The sequence below is a fragment of the Trachurus trachurus genome (assembly GCF_905171665.1).
Source record: "Trachurus trachurus genome assembly, chromosome: 4".
In the NCBI taxonomy this organism is placed as follows: Eukaryota; Metazoa; Chordata; class Actinopteri; order Carangiformes; family Carangidae; genus Trachurus; species Trachurus trachurus.
This window is the reverse complement of record NC_139898.1, coordinates 11,269,281-11,290,753: the sequence shown is the minus strand read 5'-3', so window position 1 is coordinate 11,290,753 and position 21,473 is coordinate 11,269,281. Positions and strand designations below refer to the sequence as shown.

Here is a 21,473-nt window from a genome sequence, read left to right as displayed (position 1 = left end):
TAAAGGCAGTGGATGCAAAAAAAACTAAATCTGTACAATATACTGTAATCCACTTGTATATACTTGCAACAAATCCTACCCTTCCGAGCTTAAAATGTTGCAGTTGTTCATAATCTGTGCAAGAGGTTTCAATTCAACTCAATGAGCATTTTAAAGTTTTACATTTGTTGTTATTGCACTGGATTTCATATTGAATTGGATTACACTGAGCAGCTGTTGCTTTAATTGTATCCAGTATAACAGCATGCCTCGACCTCTGTATTCTTTGGTTGTGCCTTCCGCTCCAACACTGCTGCTGAACCAAGATATTGGATAAACTTCATTTAAGCTTGATATGCATGAATGCATGTGATTAAAAAGCACTACCACCACTGAGCAGCCCAATTTGCAAGCAAGTATGCTTTTGGAGAACCTCTGACTGTCCACCTCATATCCATGAGTGAACAAGTTAAAACAATGTAATGTAGACACTCCGAGTCGGTGCCACTGTCAATGCAGCCATTCGTCAACCCAAATTACTGATCAGTCAACAAGGTTCTCTCTAGAGCAGGAATCCGGACCATCTATGATAAATGACAAAACAATGTTCAAATTAACTACAAACTTTTCGTGAATGTCGTCAGTATCATGAGATGGACTATTGTAGGGAGAGAGCTCATCCTAAAGGCACAGCAAGCAGTTTAGACCCACCACCACCAAAAAAAAAAACATTTTAGATACAAGCAGCAAATGTCAATGTGTAAGTTACATAAAAAACATTAATACAAATTAATAAACAGACAACCAAAAGAATCAATGCTTTGTTAGGACGTCTTTCTATGGATGTACTTTGAGCATGCCCCAAAAATGATGATGAAAACAGATGTTCTTCTGTTCACTGACTTTACTGATATGTTATACAATATTTTTTACTTAAAAAAATATGGAAGACAGCCCTGTCTTCACTTTAAGAGTCAATTTTAATTTTCTATTCATACATTATCATCATGGCCAGGGCTCCAGACTGTGACTAAATGGTCGCATTTTGAGACAAAAATTTGAGACAGTGCAAGTAAATCTTTCATCTACTCGTGCATGTGCGACCAGTAAATTTGCTGATTTTTTTTAATGACCACTGTGGCCAATGTGTGAAAAGAAATGTGTATTTCTCTTCTCTACATCTCGGAGCAGAGGAGACGTCTTTCCACAGCAGAGCTCCGTGTGAAACAGCAGGAGACACACAGACCGGCGACCCGCGCATGTGTGTGCTGAACGTCACCCGCAATATTTTTTTCTTCCCACGGCTCGCTACAAACCTTAAACATCCCATTACAAGGCAACTAAGCAGGTTGACTCGCGTTGCAGAACAGCGCTGCATAGAGGCTCCCAAACGGAAATGAATTCAAATATTCTGGCTGTATTGTTGTCAGTGAGTTCAGTATGTTATATGAACATTATTCCTGATTCTCTGTGACATATTAGGATGATTTTACTACCATTTGCTTTAGATTTCTTACATACTGTTCCTTTAATGTGTGTGTGTGACTAATAGTGATGACAGGCATAGGCAGGATAAAACAGGCATGAGAGCTCACAGATTATCACAATGTTGGATTTTCTCCTCCACAGCTATTCAAATGAGAAAACCCTCTTAGTCTCATCAGGTGTGGGCAATGTCTTGAGAAGTCAAGACTGTGTATATTGACCGAAAACAACAAAAACAATGAAGACTAACTAGTTCATTGATATATTTCAGCATGTTCCTGTAGGATGTGATCTAAAACTTATAGTCAAAGTCCAACTTAAACCCAACAGGGCTTCAGGCCATATAACAGGATTCCTTGTGGCTTTGGCTGTTATCTTATATTTTCTGTGCAAAAGGGGGGACAAAAAGAGAGACTATATGGTTACTTTCAAAGGAATTCCAGGTGACCTGAGGTTAGAGAATTCACTCAGCACTCTAAAGCCTGTGCCGTCTTTGAATTCCAGTAAAAAAAAAAAAAAAAGTGAAAAAAGAAAAAAAACTTGAGCTTAAATCACAAAACGGGATATAGATACTAGATAGACTATCATTCTCCCTGCTAGAGAGAAAATTTCTCCTCTTCCTCTCATACAACCACATACAGTAGGGAGTGAGAGGCAGAATGAGAGAGTGTGTATGCATGGAGGACAGTGCTAGCTATACAAAAAATAACAGAGAGGTGTAAAATGGTTGCAATAAGAGGACAGAGAAAAGTAAGTTAACATGGAGGGAAGAAGAGAGAGAGAGAGCAGAGAAAATGGGTAATTTCAGCCTGTTGTGCCACACCGGGAATCAATATTTAATTCCTTTGTCTGCTATGATCAGAAGCTTACCACTCAATACCTCTCAGTCGACAAAATCATATGTGCAACACAGAATGGCTTTGCTGGACTTGGACTTAAAGGCTTGTAACTGGATAATCTCCTGGAGTGAGTACATTGAAGCTATTTCTACTTTTTTGAAATAATCTTCCTTCCATGAGCAGGGTTGAATTCAATCATTCCTCTCATTTTCTAGAAAGAGCAAGCAGTCCAACAGTTGTGTACATCAGCATTATGTCACATTAAATAAGCATAGGGTATCAGAGAATAGTGGTGTACCATAATCAGAATGCAACAAGCAGCATCAACCAAGTGCCAAATGATAAAAACAACTTTGCATTATGTGTGTGATGATAATAATAATTCCGTTCCGCACTGTGGTCTTTGGAAAAGCCATTTGCAGCTGTTCAACTGAAAAGCATGTCCCAGCCATCCAGAAAAGAGTGACTGGGATATTAAAGAGACAAAAACACAGAGAGAGGGCAGGAAGATGGAGGGGAGACACACACACACAGAAAGTGTGGATTAAAAATAGTCTTTGGAATTCTTAATTGAGCTTCAGCGTTTAGGTTGTGGAAAAATGTAATAAAAGTCAGGACAAAAACCGTCTATGGTCAAAGGCAGATTTTATGACTGCGACATCATATCTGACAAAAAACACCAGACAATTAAAAAACAAAGACTGAGCTGTGATTTCAGCTCATAAACAGAGAAATAGTTAGAAGAGGACTATTTTTATATTTCAGTCAAGAGAGAGAGAGAGAGAGGATGACACATAGCAAAAGGGCCAAGGGCCAGACTTGTACCCAGACCACCGGGGCAGAGCACACACTCTGCCAGGTGAGTAATAGGTTCAGTTCCCTTGTAATAAACATAATCACTGTGAAGTTTGTACTGTGATCTGTGACTGTGAGGTGAAACAGATTGCATTGTATTAATAGGCTTTTGAATATTTTGGTCCCCAATACCACAAAGGGTGGCTGTAGAAGTTAATGGCGTTAATCAACACCCCTCTGACTCTGAATTAACAGAGGCTGAGCTGAGGGGTTACTGCAGAGCTTTTGTATGAGACTGTTATGTATTACAATATTGTTTGAAATTCACTATTCGCTTAATTACAGAATGAAAATTTTTGATCATGATCATCAGCAAAAATGTTGTCATGTACCACCTCACAGAAGTAACACAGATATTAAATTGAATGATATCAATATGTGCCAGTCCCAGTAAACATTAATGTAAACAATGGGCAGGGATAACCCTTATTTTACTGAGAACTTCATCTGTAAGGAAATGGGAGTGAGAAGCTGCATTAAGTGAATTTAAAGTATTTACCAGACAAACTACAGTCAGTGGAAATAGAGACATAAAAACATTTTAATGTAAATCATGATTGCATAAGTGAGATAACCAATAAGTCATAATAGGTACTGGTAAAGGCACAGTAAAACAGATGGCAAGGTACATCTAATGCATCCCATGGGGTAAATGGATAAGGTATACTGCATATTGATGTGCATGCCATATGAGTAGTTTATTTATTTCAAATTTAATAACAGGATAAGCCCCTTGAGATGCATCATATTGCATCACAGTAAAGAGGTCCTCTGTACTTCTCTCTCCTAGCAACTGATCAAATGATTGCTGAGTGGGTTAAAAGTCAACTTTGCAGAAGATTGCCCACAGAGAAACGGTGCACTTAGGGAATAGGCATTGATTAATCCCAGCTCAGAGCAATTATGTATATTCCAAGGCCATAGGTTATACACAAATTAGGCTGTAATCTGTCTTTAATTCATTTAGCGGGCATCTATTAGGTAGACATGAATCTCAAGAAAACTCTGGCTACATGACTGCACCTGCTTTCATCTATTACAAACAGTAAGTCTTGCCTGGCATCTGCAGGCGGGGCGAGCTACAAACTGCTGTTGGATGAATGCATCACACTGCAGCACCTGACGAATGTCACAGCCACGAGTAATAACATGGCTCATTCTTCACTTAGCACACACATTCATATGTATTCCACTACTTATGTTCTGTCGCTGTCATATGACGCTGTGATGGAAAGGCCACGATGGCAGTCACATTAATACCGTCTGAGGCTGAGCGGCTTCTGCTCGTGATTATGCAGATTCAAGGAGCCTACTGCAGTCATCCGGCGCCTTCCCTGACAATACAACAACTGTGGTAATTCAAACATATTGCCAACAGCGTACTATTTCAAACATTATGCCAAGCATTCTGTCAAACCATCTTGGACGGATGCATGGCCATAAAGTCAGAGACTCGTTCTGCTGATTTATCATCAGCTTTTTTTCCCCAGGTTTTTCTTTCTTATTTTTGTGGGAAAACATAAATTAGACAAATAAATGTCACCTCCTTGCGTATTCTCTAATGTGAATGATGTTGATATTTACCATTTACAGTGGAATTTCAAAACCAGCCCATTGTCATTCTTTTTTCATGTTTGAAAGGCTGTCATGGTGTCATAATGCAATTAAAATATCAGCCGTTATTTTTCCAGTCAGCGCATACTCTAAGAACGAGTACAAGAGGACGATTTGTCACAGCGAATACAAATTATGTTTGAAATACACCACATTTGGAAATTTGCAACAATCTATTGCATTTGAGATTTACTGTGAGGATGATCTAAATTATGCATGGTTATTGTTTATGTGGAATGGTCTTTATGTGAGACTTTAGTAAAACTGGTTTACGTAGAGGAGGATTGGGACTGGTGTATACACACAAAAAGGTTCCTTCGTGCAAAAATATATGTAAGCCATTCAATTTCCAAACAACGGCAATTATTCCTTTTTTTGTAAGCATAAGTTTGAATGCTTTCCACAGTGTCACTAAGACCTTTGTAATGTCATATACATACAGGACAGACAGGAGTCAAGAGTGAACGCTTGGGCTTGTGTGGGTTGTGAAGCAACAAATCCCTGATTCCTGAAATGGAAAGGTGACACAATGGTTATAGATCTACTGCTGACTGCTCTAGCTGTGACTGGAAACAAGTTAAATGAGTTAGATGAAATTAGTTGAAGAAGTAGTATGCTCGGAGTATGCTTGGTGATGCATGTACTCATGTTTAAACTCTTCCAGAAACACTCCAAATTATTTTAAATTCTTACTTACTGTATGTGATTGGACAAAGACAGGATGTTAACCCAGCTTAAAAACACAACATGCTGAATGACAAATAAAGAATCTGAATTAGAATCTGAAGAGAAAGAGAAAGATGCCAACGGCCTCAAAAGCATCAGTGTTCCAATCTGTATTATTACGATATGTAGTTGGCATTTTATTTTCGGCAACAGCTATTCAACGTATTTAAATCCAGTGGTGGATTACTGTTGATAAGACAATGTAGGTAACCATGGCCGTAGCCAGCTATGAGGTCACCGAGGTCCAGACCTCAGTAAAAAATTTGTTGAGAAAAAAATAGAAGAAGCCATAAATGGCATGATAAACATATCGGACAGCTTTTATTTTTGAAACAACACACGGGACGTTGATGTATCAGCGGAACGCAGAAAACTTGAATTTAGATGGCAGGCGCCTTGGTTAAAGTGGGTGTGTGCGTGAAAAAGTAATAAAAAGTAAAAAAGGATTATAACTATGGCTATTTATTTCTTAAAGGATTCTGAATCATCAGCCTGCACGTATGTCTATATATCTACAATGTACATCAGTGGAGACAGGTGTGTGTGGTAGAGAACAAAAGGCAGAGAATAACAGAGAGAACATAAGAGTGGGCACATGAATGAAGAAAAAGTTTTTTACAGCAGTAATGGTGTGAGGGGAAATTAGTTTCATTATGTCACAAGGATTTTCTGCGGTAAGTATATTGGGTACCAAATTTAGCTTTCGATACATAAGGAGATAATTTAAGGAGCCAGTGTGGTTAGCATATAGGGATGTAATTCACAGCTCATTATTACTTTCATCACCAGTACCTCCAGTTCACCTCAATGGTATAAAGTCACGTATCTCTATGACAGTGGATGGGCTGGTATAATGGATGAAACAGGCTCCTATAGGCTCACAAACTGACAGTAACATATTTCATCGAGGTTTCTCAGCAATCCAAAGTCACACAACTGTATCGTTTGTGTACATTTGACTCTTTAAAACTGTAATTCTTGATTCCACTCGAGACAGCTCTTGGTGATTAAAGTAATAACAGTTTCATGTTCAACTCAGAATGTTTCACTGGGACTGGTAAGTACACAGTTGTTAATGATAATGATGGCCATGAAGAAAAAAATACTAATAGCCGTGGCCCTGTCATGGGCTGCTGCTGTCAACACATACATTCCATGGAAAATGTCCTAACATGTTTGTCCCACTCAAAGTCCTATGAAAATGAAGCAAACACATAAATGCTTGTTTTCCAGATGTTCTGCAGGTGCAGCTTGTCATCTCTGGCAGCTTAATGTGCTACAATCCACCACGTGTTCTTGTTGTTCATTAGTTTGTAAAATCAGGATATATCCAAATGTCTCAAGAAAGAAGGTTTACCAAGATAAACAAAATAAATACATTCAAGATAATGCTGTAATTACTGTAAGCACCACAAATGAAATTATGTGATAGATTTTAAAGAAAAAAAAATGCAGTTGAGGCTAATAAGACAACCGTGTCTCTACATTTTGAGAGAAACAGGTAAATCTGGAGAGAAATGTATACTGATACTATACTATATGGTATACTATACGGTGGACACAAACAGACAATTGCACTGGTCCATGAGGATATGAAGGATTTGCCACTGTGGTCTTTCTTCAGTCTAACAATGCTCTGTCTACCGGTGACCATTTGTTTTCAAATGGAGGTACCTGCTACAAGCCACCCACGCACCAACTGGAGACTCGACACACGTCTCTTGAACAATACCCAATTAAAGCACAAGCCCCCCTCCATTTGTTTTGTATTCCTCTGGCCACCAAAGCTCTTCTTGTTTCCCTTCATTTTGCCTTGTTTTTCTCTTTCTACCCCCTTGTTGTCCCTCCTTCTGGTGTAAATCGCCTACAAAAGGAGCATCTACTTGTATTATAATTGGTTCCCAAGCACCCATTCCAAAATTATCAGTGCAGCAGCATCTCCATTTGGAAGATAGGTCCCAGCAAAGTAAGATAAGTAGGAAGTATTACGACCGTTGCACAAACATGATTAATGACATGCTTAGACCTGTTTCTAAATATTGGGAGGTGGGGAGCATACCTGGGGCAGCTCAGTGCCTCTCTAGATGATGAATAGAGCGATAGAGCGTGCCAGAGACAGCTGCCACCGAATGGACAATTAGGTACACCGAGACAAGACGAGACGAGACGAGACAAGAGGGTAAATAAAGAGTAAACACAGAGGAGGGATTCTTGCAGGATTCTTTGGTTAGTTCAGTGATACTCTGTAGAGCTGTAATGATGCATTTGACCCTTTCCTTTTCTTAGCATGCTGAAACACTGCTGCAGGTTGTAACCACTGTGGAAACATTTGAGCAGTGTTTCTGTGGACACCTTCTTACAAGGATGTACCATACTACCAGCACTATAGGTTTTTATCTGCCATCCAGATCAATTGACTGTCCATTCTGTCTCTGATATGACATAAAAGTGCTTCTTTCAAATGCAAATGAGTGGATATATAATTTAATTATTCATAATGCAACACCTCAACAACTTTTTACTTTTAAATTACTACGGACAGGATGCTCTTTAAAGCATCTATAATTCATATTTCTATAATAGTATATCAAATGTCAAAATGTGTGCCGTGATAAATTTATAAAGGATGTCTGATTTACAACTTCACCATTTTGGTTCACTGCTGCAAAAGGATGCCGTTTTCTTTTTAGTAAAGAGGCTCTTAAAGCCCACTGCACATCATCTCTCTGCTCACAGCAAGAGACACACACTTACAGTCAATATTTAGCAGCAAAAGAACCTAAGGAGCTGGTTGAGACCAAAGCCAGAGCTAAAAGCAGAGTGAAAATTGGACTTCCATTAATAATTACTCTCTCATACTCTGTAAGCGTTCAGTAAGTAAATAAGCAGTCAACAGACTTGCCATATCACTACCACTAGGATATAATGGTGATGAAGATGATGATGATAACTATGCTTGCAGCTTATTTCTGTCTCACTCAAGTCATCAGAGAAATCAATTACATGAGTGTTATGACTACAAAGTTGTCAACAGTTTCAGATAAAAGCTGAGTTCTTACATTTAATTTGCAGTCATAATTGCTTTGGCATACAAATACAATGCTGTGTGGGAGTCATTACTAATAATATAAAAAATTATACTGTCTTTTTTTTCGGTTCTAAGTGTAAACTACGACCTGACTCCTTTCTGTCACATTTGAAAAAAAATAATGCAGTCAGAATCCAAAGTAGGGGCATCGTTTAACTCGGTGGGTAAAGCAGGCGCCCCATATGCAGAGGCCCTTTGCTGCATGTCCCCCTCTCTCTATCTCCCCATTTCCTGTCTCTCTACAGCTGTCCTGTCGATTAAAGGCTAAAGAGCCCCAAAAATATCAAGAAAGAATCCAAGGTAAATGGAAACAAGGAGAGTGAAAAAGTACAGCCTCTGTTCTCACGGGACAGAACACTAAACTAAATCCGATCAGTATAGGCAATAATCAAATAATCTCCAAAGACAGCAGTAAAACGTACCGCAGCAAAATGCACAGGAGAGTGAATATGAATCAGAAATAGGCATATAATACAAACCATAGATGATTAAGCCAGAGGTAAAACGATTTGAATTGAGAAAGCGTCAAGTTGAGAGAGAAATTGTTCTCACTCAATATAGAATGAGTCAAATAGCTGTAAACACACCTGTACATTTCCCTCTTTCTATAGCCATATTCACAGCAGCCTAACGCCTAAAATACACTGGATGCGGAACGACTCCGAAACGGCCCCGGTACGGCGGCGGAGCCGATACGCATTAATTATAATCACCGTGGCAGCGTCCACCGACTCCGGGTCCGCTGCGTCGTGGGTCCGGAACGGCACCGGCATCCGGCAGCCCTCGCAAAAGATACGCAGAGCTTCTATTTTTGCCGGACGCCGGAGCACGGCGCATCAAGCAGCACAGAGCAGGTCGTGTATGACAGGAAATCGTGGGCAAATTACAAAATAAAACACCCGGTTAATTTTCAAAGTAAAATACACCATGTTTACAGCGGAGCATATTTCCTGCTTTACACCTTGAAAACGTTGTAATGGGCAGCGACCGGCCTGAAGTCAGCAGCTCGGAGGTTTTCAGACATAATTTCACCCAGTTTACACCATGGACAAGGAGATAGTGATTGTAAAATCAAGTCAGGTCAGCACCAAGTTGTTTCTCTACTACTCCTCTGGATTAAATTAATTGTTTTTGATTTTATGGTTCACTTTATGGAAACTACAACCCGCTTTATCGCGAGATCACGTGTTCCCGCTGTGCGGCGGAGCCGCAACAATCAACATCACGGACGGAACCGGTGTGAGTTGACGGAGTCAGAGTACGCAGCCGTTCCGTAGCGGACCCGTTTCGGAGTCGTTCCGCATCCAGTGTATTTTAGGCGTCCGCAGCCGTTCCGTAGCGGACCCGTTTCGGAGTCGTTCCGCATCCAGTGTATTTTAGGCGTAAGGCCTCCTGGGTTTTTCAGCCACTATGAATGACGTCTGTCCTAAAAGACCATGTTGATGTGGTCATGAACAGCTTCAGAGAATAACTGAATTCCTTTCTTTCTTTTTTTTAGACGGAAGCAGAGACATGACGTGCCAACACTTTCATTAAGAAACATCAAAAGTCAAAGTTACTTTCTCGTTTTCATTAGTTTATTCTCTTTATATTGCTTTGGCATAGACTATCTGCAGCTTCATTACAGCTCAGTTTCACAGGTAGTTTGGGAATTGCTACTAATTATTTAGTAGTGTAGGTAGTGCAGTTGAATTATACTGTAGTATCCGTACGCTCGTGACCTCTTTCACTGTACCTGGCTGCCCAGGTAGAAGTGCAGGAAAACGAATCTTCCCTAAGAATGGATGACTAACCCAAAGACACAAATAAAAATATAGTCTGGTATAACCTAAAGAGAGACAGCGCGAGTCAGGAGAAGATAAGTAAGGAAGATTTTAATGAGGAAAATGAGAGGGAGGGAAGATGCATTGCTTGCTGCTAATGAAAGAGGGAGCTTAAGAGGTGATGGAAGGAGAGATAGCAAGGAGGGGAGAAAGGGATGTAGTGCTTATGGGAGGGAGAAGGGGAAGAACAAGAAAAGATGAGGAGGCATTGGAGGATGAGGAGGAGGAACAAAATGAGAGCAAGTGACAATGAAGTATGTTCTTTTCAAAAGTTTCGAAAAAAGTTTAAAGAGATGGTAGAAGTTGTGAAGGAAATGACTGCAAGGGCTGAGCACATCTGAAAAACACCCCCAGGTTGGAATAAAGACACTGTTTGGGAGAGTGACTCATAGAGCTGCTAAACTTAATCACTAGAATCGCCACTGCAGATTGTGTGTGAGTGTTGAAGTGTGGGCTGGGGTGAGTGTGAAGTTTTATTTAGATCATACCCAGAATGTTATCCTTTCCCCCCTTTCTCAGAGTAAGTGACATACTTTAAAGAACAAGTCTCTTTTTCTTGTGATCATATTCCACTCATTACTGTACCAAATATCACATCATGTTACACACACCAAGAATGAAAAAGGGGAACACAAAGAGAGCGTGAAGAAAACAAACCCGTAGAGACTGTGAAGTGGAGGTAGGATAGGAACACTGATAGAAGTAAATAAGTATAGTAGAGACGAAAAGTTGAAAGTATGGGGGCATCACAGCTAGAAAAATGTTTGCAATCCAACTGTCACACCAGAAAAAATATTGCTAGAGTGAAATGTTTGGAAAAATGTTAAGACGATGATTACATATTAAATCAACTAGGGCTGTCCTAAACAATAATTTTTCTCCCAAATAATCAACAATTTTTTCGATTAGTCAATTAGTCAAATGATTAATTTAATCTAGCGATTATTTTTTGGTTGACGATTATTAATTTACAAAAACACTGTGGGACGCCATCTCTGTTTTGCAAAGGCTGCGGATAGGAATGCACATGATTAAGCGTTTAACCTTTAACAGATAACAATAACTTTGAACTCATGGAAGCATGTCGACATGTGCAGACTTCCACTTGTGACTTCAGTCATATTTTGCAGAAAAAGGTTAATCAGAATTATTTTTCTTCTTGCTGAATATGATTGTCCAGCAACAGACTGACAACACAGTCTGAAAACCTAGTGTAGTTTTCAAGTAGCTAAATTTAAATTAATATATTCAATTTACAAAATACATGTCATCTGTGTATTGATACAATACTGCCAAACAAAATACTGTGATACTATGCTGCATCAAGTTCACACTCCCACTGAATTGATGTTTAATAGTTGGATCTCTGGGACTAATGAGAAGACATACTGTCATGGTACTGGGTAAGAGGTGTGGAATATCATGTTGAAGCTCATACACAACCTGGATAGAATAGTACACCAACTTGCTTACACAGAGCCAGAAGAGCAGTCTTCAGTGGCTCTTTTGGCACCTTTTAAAGGGACAACGAGGAGTTTTGGAAAGCGAAGTGTTCTCATACTACATTTACCATGAGCCTCCGCGCGCACGGTGAAATTCTTGGACCGGCGCAAGACGTACGTCTTGCCGAGAATGTTTTCATTCATCAACAATGAAAGTCAGAGGTTCGAAGACGATCAGATACCGTCGTAGTTCCGACCATAAATGGCGATTCGGCGGCGTTATTCTCATGACCCGCCGGGCAGCGTCCGCGAAACCGAAAGTAAGGAAACACTGGTCGGCTCGCCCAGCATTTCCGCCACTAATTAAAATAACAAAATAACGGGGCTGTGCGTGGCGCAGTGGTTAAAGCGGCCGCCCCATGTAGAGGCTACAGTCCTCAACGCAGGCATCCCGGTTCGAATCTCGCGTCGGGCAGACCTTTCCTGCATGTCATTCCCCCTCTCTGCCTCCCCCTTTCCTGTCTATCTCATTTTATTTTTTTATTTAAAGGTTTATTTGAAATGGGACCTCACATATTCATGAACATACAAAAAACAACAATTAATTGTAGTAAATATGTCGGATTTAGCTAGGAGCTAGTTTCCATCCGTAGTCCCATGACACTTAAATAAATAGAATTACAATCAGACATTTAAAAAACGATAAACATTTAAGACGACAGGCAATAACCTCCGTAGGGGGTATAGCAGCAGTTATAATTACAGTGATGCAGATTACTCAGCAGGTGACAATGCTAGGCGACGCATTGCCACCTGCAGAGAGAGAGAGAGAAGAAAAATAACACAAAAAAATAAAAAAGGAATAATAATGAATGAACAAAATAAAATAAAATAAAAATGGATAGATAACAGTGCAGGTGATAATGCTAGGTAACGCATTACCACCTGCAGGGAAAGACAACAAATGAATAAATAATGAACAAGAAACAATGATAATAATAAAAAAAAATAAGAATAAAAAAAAAATAATAATAAAAATAATAACAGTGCAGGGGACAATGCTAGGCAGCGCATTGCCTCCTGCAGAGAAAGAAAAGAAAAGAAAAAAGAAAGGAATAAAAAAAAAAAAAAAAAAAAAAAAAAAAAAAAATATATATATATATATATATATATATATATATATATATACACATCTGCATGTACATACATACACACATATATACATACATACATACATACATACACATAAACAACAATAGTGACAATCACCGTGGTAACAGAGGTAGTGTGCAAAATTAGCAGCCATTTTAACAATAAGAAATGAAAGGCCAGATAATGATATCTGCCTCAATTTAAAAGGGGGAGCTACACAATAATTTACAAAAATGGATATGCTATAAGAAGAAATAAGAGCTACAGTGGTACTGTATGAAAGTGCTAATTAGTCAGTATTTCAGACGTGGGTGCAAGTTTGGTGGGACAGTAGCCATGTTTTGAGCTGTTTTTTGAATGCATTAAACGTGGGGCTGTCTCTAATTGGGGTTGGTAGACTGTTCCAACAAGTACCGCCCTTCACAGTTAAAGAGTTTTGGCCTATTTGGCTTCGTCTAAATGGCACCTCGCAGTCCCCTCTGGAGGCAGATCTGGTGCTGAGTGTGTTGTCTCTCCGTCTAAAATATTCCCTCAACGGGGGGGGGGCCAGTCCGTTGAGGGTTTTATAGATGAGACAGCTATTCTTAAAGCTCCTAAGGTTTTCAAAGCTCAGAAAATTGTGCCTCTCAAAAATTGGACAGTAATGAGAGGAAAGAGATTTTTTGGCGAATACCTTAACAGCTCTTTTATACAACTGTTCAATCGGTTTCAGTGTGTTTCACTGTGTGCTATCCAATAAAAAGGCAAAAAGGCCAAAAAATATACTTAAAAAAATAAATAAATAAAATAACAATAGAGACAAAACGATATATTGATCAAAATGGAGCCATTAACAAGTGTGGGTAGCGTAGATTCATCCACATTAATGTTAGACTTTTTTATAACCAAATACAAACTCCTCGTTGTCCCTTTAAAGAAAGTATTGCAGAAAATGAAATTAGGACTAAAACAGCTTTCAAATAAATACATATTTTTGTGTTGACTTGGCTCAGTGCTGGTTGTGATAGTAGTAGTATGTTTTTTTACAAAAATACCCAAAAAGTCATGGCCATATTTTTTGCTATATACGTACACTCACAGTATCTGCGGTGCACTTCAGTAGTTGGAGTAGAATCGCAGACAGCAGATTTCAGCGGCCAGAGAAGGTGTGTTCTCTTTTTTTCAATTGTGATAATGCTGTGAGCTGACATTCACAGCTAGCTTTTATACTGTATATCTGAACTGATTTGCAGCAAATTTAATTACAGCAACAGTGGTACAATGAGGAGTGTTAATAGTTACCTTCTGTATATCTGACGTGAGTTGCAGCAGAGTGGGGGAGGCTGTAGCTCTGAGAGTCTCTGTCCCTCTGACTGGAGAGTTCAGACTGACATAAGCCACTGCACTGCTTTGTAGGACAACACTGTTATCCTGAAGGAAACACACACAAACACACACACACATAGAGGTGTTTCTTTTTTGCACAGTGGCCTCTTAAAAAATAAGGAGCAAGCAGAGGATTAAGGGGCGTGCACAGATATTCAGATTTTCTTTTCATTCATGATCTACACACACATTGACCTGCCACCTGTTAATGACAGATTCCAGATACTTTGAATGGTCCCATCCATGTTTCACCACTGTTACACAAAAAAAGGCCAATTCATTGGTTGCACATGCTCGAGTAGATGAAAAAATTACTTGCACTGTCTCCAATTTTCCAATTTTTCACCTACTGTTTTGAGTGGGCCTCCTTTTTTTTCTAGCAACAATTAATTGTGGTTATTTCCACTTAGATTTGAAAAATCACATACAAGATTCAGCTAAACAGCCTCTAGCAAATATCACAAGGAACCAAGTCACATGTTGACATTTAGTTCTTTGGCTGTTAGCTGGCTTAGTGCCAACAAGCCCAGGCAATAAGCATGTCTGAAAAAGCTTTTGAAAAAATGAAAACGTACTATGAGATGGTATGTATATACAGTATATGCATGTTTGCAGCAATATATTGTGCTTTTACATTAGTTTAAATAATTCCAAAAGCCACAACTTCTGACCTCTACTCTGACATTTAAAAAGATGCTCTTATGCTTACTGACCTTTCCCCACTCGTAGGATCCAATGTTTCCCAGGGCTGAACCTCCCCATGAGCAAAACACAGTGGTGCGGTCTGGCACCCATCCTTGTTTGGTCTGCTCCGTCAGTGCCGCGATGAGCTGGTTCATGATGGCTGAAGCCCCGCTTCCCTGCTCACTGTCATGACGACTGCCTACCAAGACATACCGATCTGAAATAAAAAAAATAATTTCAAAAAATTAATTAATTTTTGCCACTTGAAAATGTTTTAAAATGTGCCCATAGCAGGAAATCAATCAATCGTTTCACTTATGTCTGACTATATGAATTCTAAGCTCTTGGTCAGTTCCTTACTTTTGATTAAATTACTAGTTCAAAGGCTCAAATTTACCTTCTTCTTGTGATATTTCAACATATCACTCACATTTTTTTTTTTTTTTTTTAGATTTTGTAGAAATGGAGGTTTTATTGTCCATTTGTAATAATAAAGCTTGTTTTTCCTAAAAATAGTATAGTGCAATTGCCTGATTCTCTCCACACCACAAAGACAACAAAAAAAGTGGATAGAGATTTTGTTGTACTTTACAGCTGCAGCCCTAGTGAACATTTGTACCAAATTTGAATAAGCTCCGACAAGGTGTTACTGAGATATTGTGTTCACGAAAATGGCTCTGGCTGCTGGCGGCACAGAGGCATAAAAACATATCAAACCTGCTGCCTCACAGCAAGATACTTACTCTGATGCTATTTCAGGCTAGAAACCCTCTCAGGCTCACCTCACTGGAACCTAACACCCACTGATGTTAACATGAGATGACCCTGAATGATACAGTGTTTTGAAAAGATATACAATAACAAAGCAGTGAATTAAAATTCCTCCCTTTGGCGGTGACCAAAAAGAGTTGATCTGTGTATCCACTGTCGACATCTAAAAACAAGCTGGTATAGCTACAGCAGTGTCCTGAAAACTGGGCAACTGTCTTTGGTCTTTGTGCTAATAACTGTTTTTAACAACTTAAGTCTGTTGACATTGTTGCATTTAACTCCAGAGGACATATCTGATGATTGAGAAATCTATTTCAAAATTGAATTTTCCAAACCAAAATTTACCCTAATTCCTGGCAAAGTCTGATTCATGCATTTCCTAAAATGTACAGTACATACATGAGTCTGATGAGCGGGGATAGTTCTCCATTCCAACACCCCGCTGTTCCGAAAGCGGGGTCTTTAGAAAAAATAGAGAACCCTGCTATTACGAATTATGGAAGTCTATTTTCGGAAAGGCGGGGTGTAACCTGATGAGCACTAGCAAACACTGCCACTGAGATTCACACATTGCCTAAACAAACACATAGACATGACTTTTCTGTATGCCCTACGTTTGTATGCATATCGAATAACAACCTAATTATTAGGTTCTTACATAACAATTGAATTATATTAGTAATAACACTGAAGCTGCATTCACCATCGCCACAGAGGAGCCAGTTCACAAGTTGGAAAGTTGTTCTTTGTGTTCATCTGGAGTGTGCACAAGGGATGGCTGCTATAAAGTGATGTTTTATATTATAATGTTTTGGCCATTTCCAGTGTTCCATAGCTAATATTTAAGTTTTGTATTTTTGTATTTAATCTTCATCACTCTACACTAGGCGGACAGCGACCAATGAACTTTCATCATTCTTCAGACGTTTCTTACCATCAAGCAAATCTTAACTTTTGCCCGCCACACCCCTGTGAATATAGCCTCAATAACTCTGCATTCAAGTGAATTTTTCCAGCTGGAACCTAATTTTACCAATAATGTTGTCTCCACATGAATGCAGGGTAATTACCTGCACTCTCTCACTGAGGTTGGTGAGACACAAAACACCACAGCTATTGGAAATTGGCTAATGAGTAGACACTTGCAGACACTGAGTCAGTGTCTGCAACAAAAAGACCACAGGTGTTTCCTGTCAGCAGTTGCATGCAGAGCAAGTTACACAGAGCTCTCCACTGTGTGGTATTGTAATTATTGGCAAAATTTTGATTCATTTGTGGGACTCTATTGTGCTTGTGATTCTATGAATTAGGGGATGATGCTTAATGGAGAAAACTATCCTGCATTTTAGACAGGGTTTCTCCTGTTTCTAGTCTCTCCAGTCTAGGACTTATTTTTTTGTTCTTTGATTTGCATTTTATTGTTTTTTTAAATGAGCAAGTTTGGGGAGTAACGGATCAGAAGTAATAACAATATGTATTTACAACACAAAATATGAGTAACTTTATTCTGTTGCAGTGTAAAGAGGACCTATGCAAGATTTATTCACCTTCATTAAACAGCTTTGGAGTAATTGTGACGGTTAAATTACTTGTTATGGGAAGAATGGAGGCTCTCTGCCTTCCACCTACAGTAGCATCTCTTGGCTGAAAACCAACCTTGCAAGATCAGTGCCTCCGGCCTGGTGTCCCAGCTCTCATCTCAGTGGCACACGACACAACCATGCCCCGTAAACTGTAATCTCTTGTTTATGACAGATAAGACTACGCAAATATACACATCATAAAACGTACGATATATAACATTCTCCACCGCTCCATGGATTGCCTTCTCGCCAGCTTTGTTGAAAACAAATGCACATGGCCAGGGGGGGAGGACGGAGGGTGAGCAAAACAGCAGAAAAATGACTGGACTTGCATAGTTCCCCTCTAAATACAATATACTCATTTTAACTATAACAAGATTGTTCTCTAAAGTATTGACTAAATACAGTGTTACAAAAATGTTTAAGTAAACTGAAACTAATCCAAAGTATTTAGAATACATTACATGTAATCAGTAATCTGTAGGGAAATACATTTTAAAAGTAACCTTCATAACACTGTTCATGAGTAACTCTAAAACATAGGATGGTTCCTCTTCTATTGCTCTTTTGTCCGGTTTTAACTCTTTCGCGACCACACTAATTCCTCAGCACATCCGCTCAGGACCACATGTTTTTGGCTATTTGTTTACCTTTTATCTCACGTCGAACCGAACTATGTACGTCACCTAGAAACAAACGGTCTTCACTTGGTTGCAGAGTGACTTTACAACGTGCTTCTCGAAAAAACGGCGAGTTTTTCCGCCGTTTCGTTCGTGAGTACGAAGGAGGAGAAGAGAGCTGGGTTTCTCCAAAAACGGAGCTCCCGCTCTAGTTTCAGAGAAAAACGCACTTTTGTGTCAAGTGGCAATCTGCTCATTTTACCGCTACTCTGCAGTGTGGCATGTCTCCCAAATCACTTCTACGGCTAAATAAATATATTTGTAGGTAAATCTGGGGGGTGTGGCAGCGTGGAGAGCAGCGGTGCAGCGGTGTGGGTCTCTGGCCGCAGCGGAGCAGCTCCGGGACACTGCTGTGTGACTGGCCGGCGGTGAGTGCTCTGGGGCGGGGGCGGCCGGTCACAGCCCCCGCTGCTCAGCGCCCGCTCCGCTGCACCGTGAAAACAGCCGTGATAACCGGCTTTCAGATCCGAGTCTCCAAACCAGAAACGTTTGTAAACAACACCGGAAAAACTCGCCAGATTTGTCGTCGGTCGCTTTTGTCAAAAGAGGGTTTGGAAAGTCGCCAGATTCAGCGAGAAAGTGGCAACACTGTAGCCGACAGCCGCGCAGCGCTGCACGCTGTCCACAGAGCAGCATTCAAGGAGAACGATTACTCAAACAAAACCAAGATCACACAGTTTATAAAAAACATTATGTTTTGATTTTAGTTTAAAACAGTTTTACATATCAGAGGACTACCATATTCACACACAGGGTACCTCAGAGTGTCTATTATCGTAATCTGTAAAAAAACGGTTTTGACGAGTTTGCTCGTCAGTGGTCGTGAACGTTCGGCAGGCTGTGACGAGTTTACTCGTCAATGGTCGCGAAAGAGTTAAAGGGATATTTCAACATTTTGGCAAATTCGCCTATTTCCATAATCCCTATGGAGTAGGTTCATTACCTTTAATTGTCAGTGCAAGCTGTTTTTAGATTGGCGGGGGAGTACACGAACTGCATGGTATTCCCACGTTTCCCTCATCAAACTAAATACACAATCCAACAACTCCAAAACACTCTAGTGGACAAGTTGTGACCTGCACATTTGTTACGCTATGAAATAATAACATATAGCCTAATTATCTATGAAGCAAATACTCTTTTGAAATCACTCCGCCCAGCAGCTGTGTCTGAAATGCAGTTTCGAAAACAACTCTGTCTCGTAACGTTCCATTATTATTTTGTAGCGCGGTGAATGTGCAGGTCACAACTTGTTGGATTGTGTATTTGATGAGTTTGATGAGGGAAAGCTGGAAATACAATATGCCTCCGTAGCGTTAGCTGAGCAGCTCGTATCTCTGCCCCGCCAGTTTACACTAACAATTAAAGGTAACGAATCTACCCCTAAAACAATAGGGATTATGGCAATGGGCAAATTTGCCAAAATGTTGAAATATCCCTTTTAGTAGTTTATTATTTATCTATTTAACCTGTTAATTAGGGGGACAATTAGATAAATAAGCAACTGTTGCTTTCTACTGTGAACACTGCTGATTTGGGACTGAGTTAGATTTAGGCTTTCTGTATGTTTTCATGGTTAGTTTTCCCTTCATTGTTCAGTTAAGTGTGGTCTTACACAGTGTTCACTATTTACAACACGACAGTTTTTATGGTTCCTTGTGCAGGAAGTTAAGAAATATATTATTCAAATATACTTTTTATACAGTTTATCCTGGCATGCTGTCTCATTCTCTCTTTTGCCGAGATATTTTACCCAAGGTGCAAATCCAAGTATTTTGATAAAGGGGATTGCTCCTGTTACATGGATGAACAAAGCAGCTCCCTGCAGGCGAAGCGAAGAACAGAGAAAACCTCATCACTCAAACATAAAGCACTGATGACTTTGTTTGAGAAAAGAAGTGCTTCGAGAAGCCTGCTAGCTTAGCCTAAGACTCTGACAATATACTCTTGCAATGTGAGGAGCTGGGAGGGTAAATCACATAAACAACCAATATTATAAAGTGCTCTAGATCAGTCATATTTTAAACTGCAATTTATTTTATTGTTTAATTGAGTTCAGAAGGGATTAAGGGTGCAGATGAAATTAAACACGAAGATGAGACACTTATTAATAAATAAAAAAAATAATGAAAATCATTAAATGTAACTGTGTTCTCACTGCCCTGAGGCCACGAGAAATGATGACAGTTCAATAAGCACCAACTGAGGTTTAGTGTAGTCAGTATTTTGTCCTCAATGTAAGAGATGTTTTTATGCATCCAAAGCTTGATTTTATTCTTCTAACGTTATGTCATCATGCTCATACAGTAACATACAGGTAACATGAGACTAGACTTAAAACCAGAGACATAGCCTACTAGGTTTGTTCTCAACATTAGTAGAAACACAGAGACAAGAACTATTTTTGCCTGACTGAAACAAAGTCCTTGTCTTGTAGGCAATAACTCTCTGCTGAAACGCAAATGTTGTTTGCCAGAATAGGCCGACTAGAAGAACATTAACATTAGAGCCACACACACAAACACTCCCGATATGAAATAGTAAATTATCTTACTTTGGATGAAGACAGCAAGCGATGACGGGGCTCAGTTGAACACAGACAGTATTTTTTTTACTGTCCAATGATTCAGTCAGTTCTCTTTCAAAGTAGGCTATCGTCCATGATGTTACAATGTCGACTGGCGGGCTGTATTAGCCTAAAGTTACTGCTTCATCACCAAAAGTGCCACTGCTTGACCGAGTTTAGCAAGGGAGCAGCGGCGGCTGTCATGCTAACATCACTCACTATTTGGCACTTGTTGAGAAACAGGTGCAGGAGCAGGTGTGTCAGCCTGAAGAATGATTCTCTCCTCCTAGAAGTCCCTGTTACATCTTTGTAGGCTTTATTTCCACTAGCAAATGTTATCGAGCTCGATGAGAACTCGGTCCCGCTGCCATGTTCAAACTGCATGACGACGTAAGCTCGTAAACTACGTAGCCTACGTGTTTTAGTTTTTACAAAGATTGTCAAAGCAAAGCGAGATGATTCACTCCTCATTACGGCCGCATGACAGGTTCAAGAGCATCATTTTTACTGTGTTTCTGTGTTTCTTGACAGCTCAATCTACAAATGTTGTGCTCCTTCTGTCTTCAGATGATTTTGTCCTCAGCCAATCACTGGCTCAGTCAGTCTACCTGCACTCTCTCTGCTTACTTAGGTGTAAGGTGCACTATTGAAATGCACAAATCAATAAATTTACCATGCTACAAAGTCCAGAGTGCTCAGAAGAAGAAGAATCATGTGAAAAAGGTGCTCTTTGGTGGGAATATACAGACATCAAAAAAAGGAAATCCAAGGCACTCCTCTTTGTGTAGCTAAAAAGTCTTTATTCAAAAATGGCCTTTTCA

At 39.6% G+C, this 21,473-nt stretch overlaps 1 protein-coding gene across 1 annotated transcript in view; it reads right to left on the bottom strand.

Annotated features, from left to right (window-relative positions):
- The window catches only part of naaladl2 (N-acetylated alpha-linked acidic dipeptidase like 2), a gene marked incomplete at both ends in the record, with an annotated part of 363,400 nt that overhangs the window by 165,321 nt on the left and 176,606 nt on the right, over positions 1–21,473 (bottom strand). The window contains 2 exons of the mRNA XM_083970485.1: positions 14,285–14,413; positions 15,082–15,269. Of these exons, the coding sequence (XP_083826611.1) occupies positions 14,285–14,413; positions 15,082–15,269 (317 nt within the window). The remainder of the gene's footprint in view (positions 1–14,284; positions 14,414–15,081; positions 15,270–21,473) is intronic.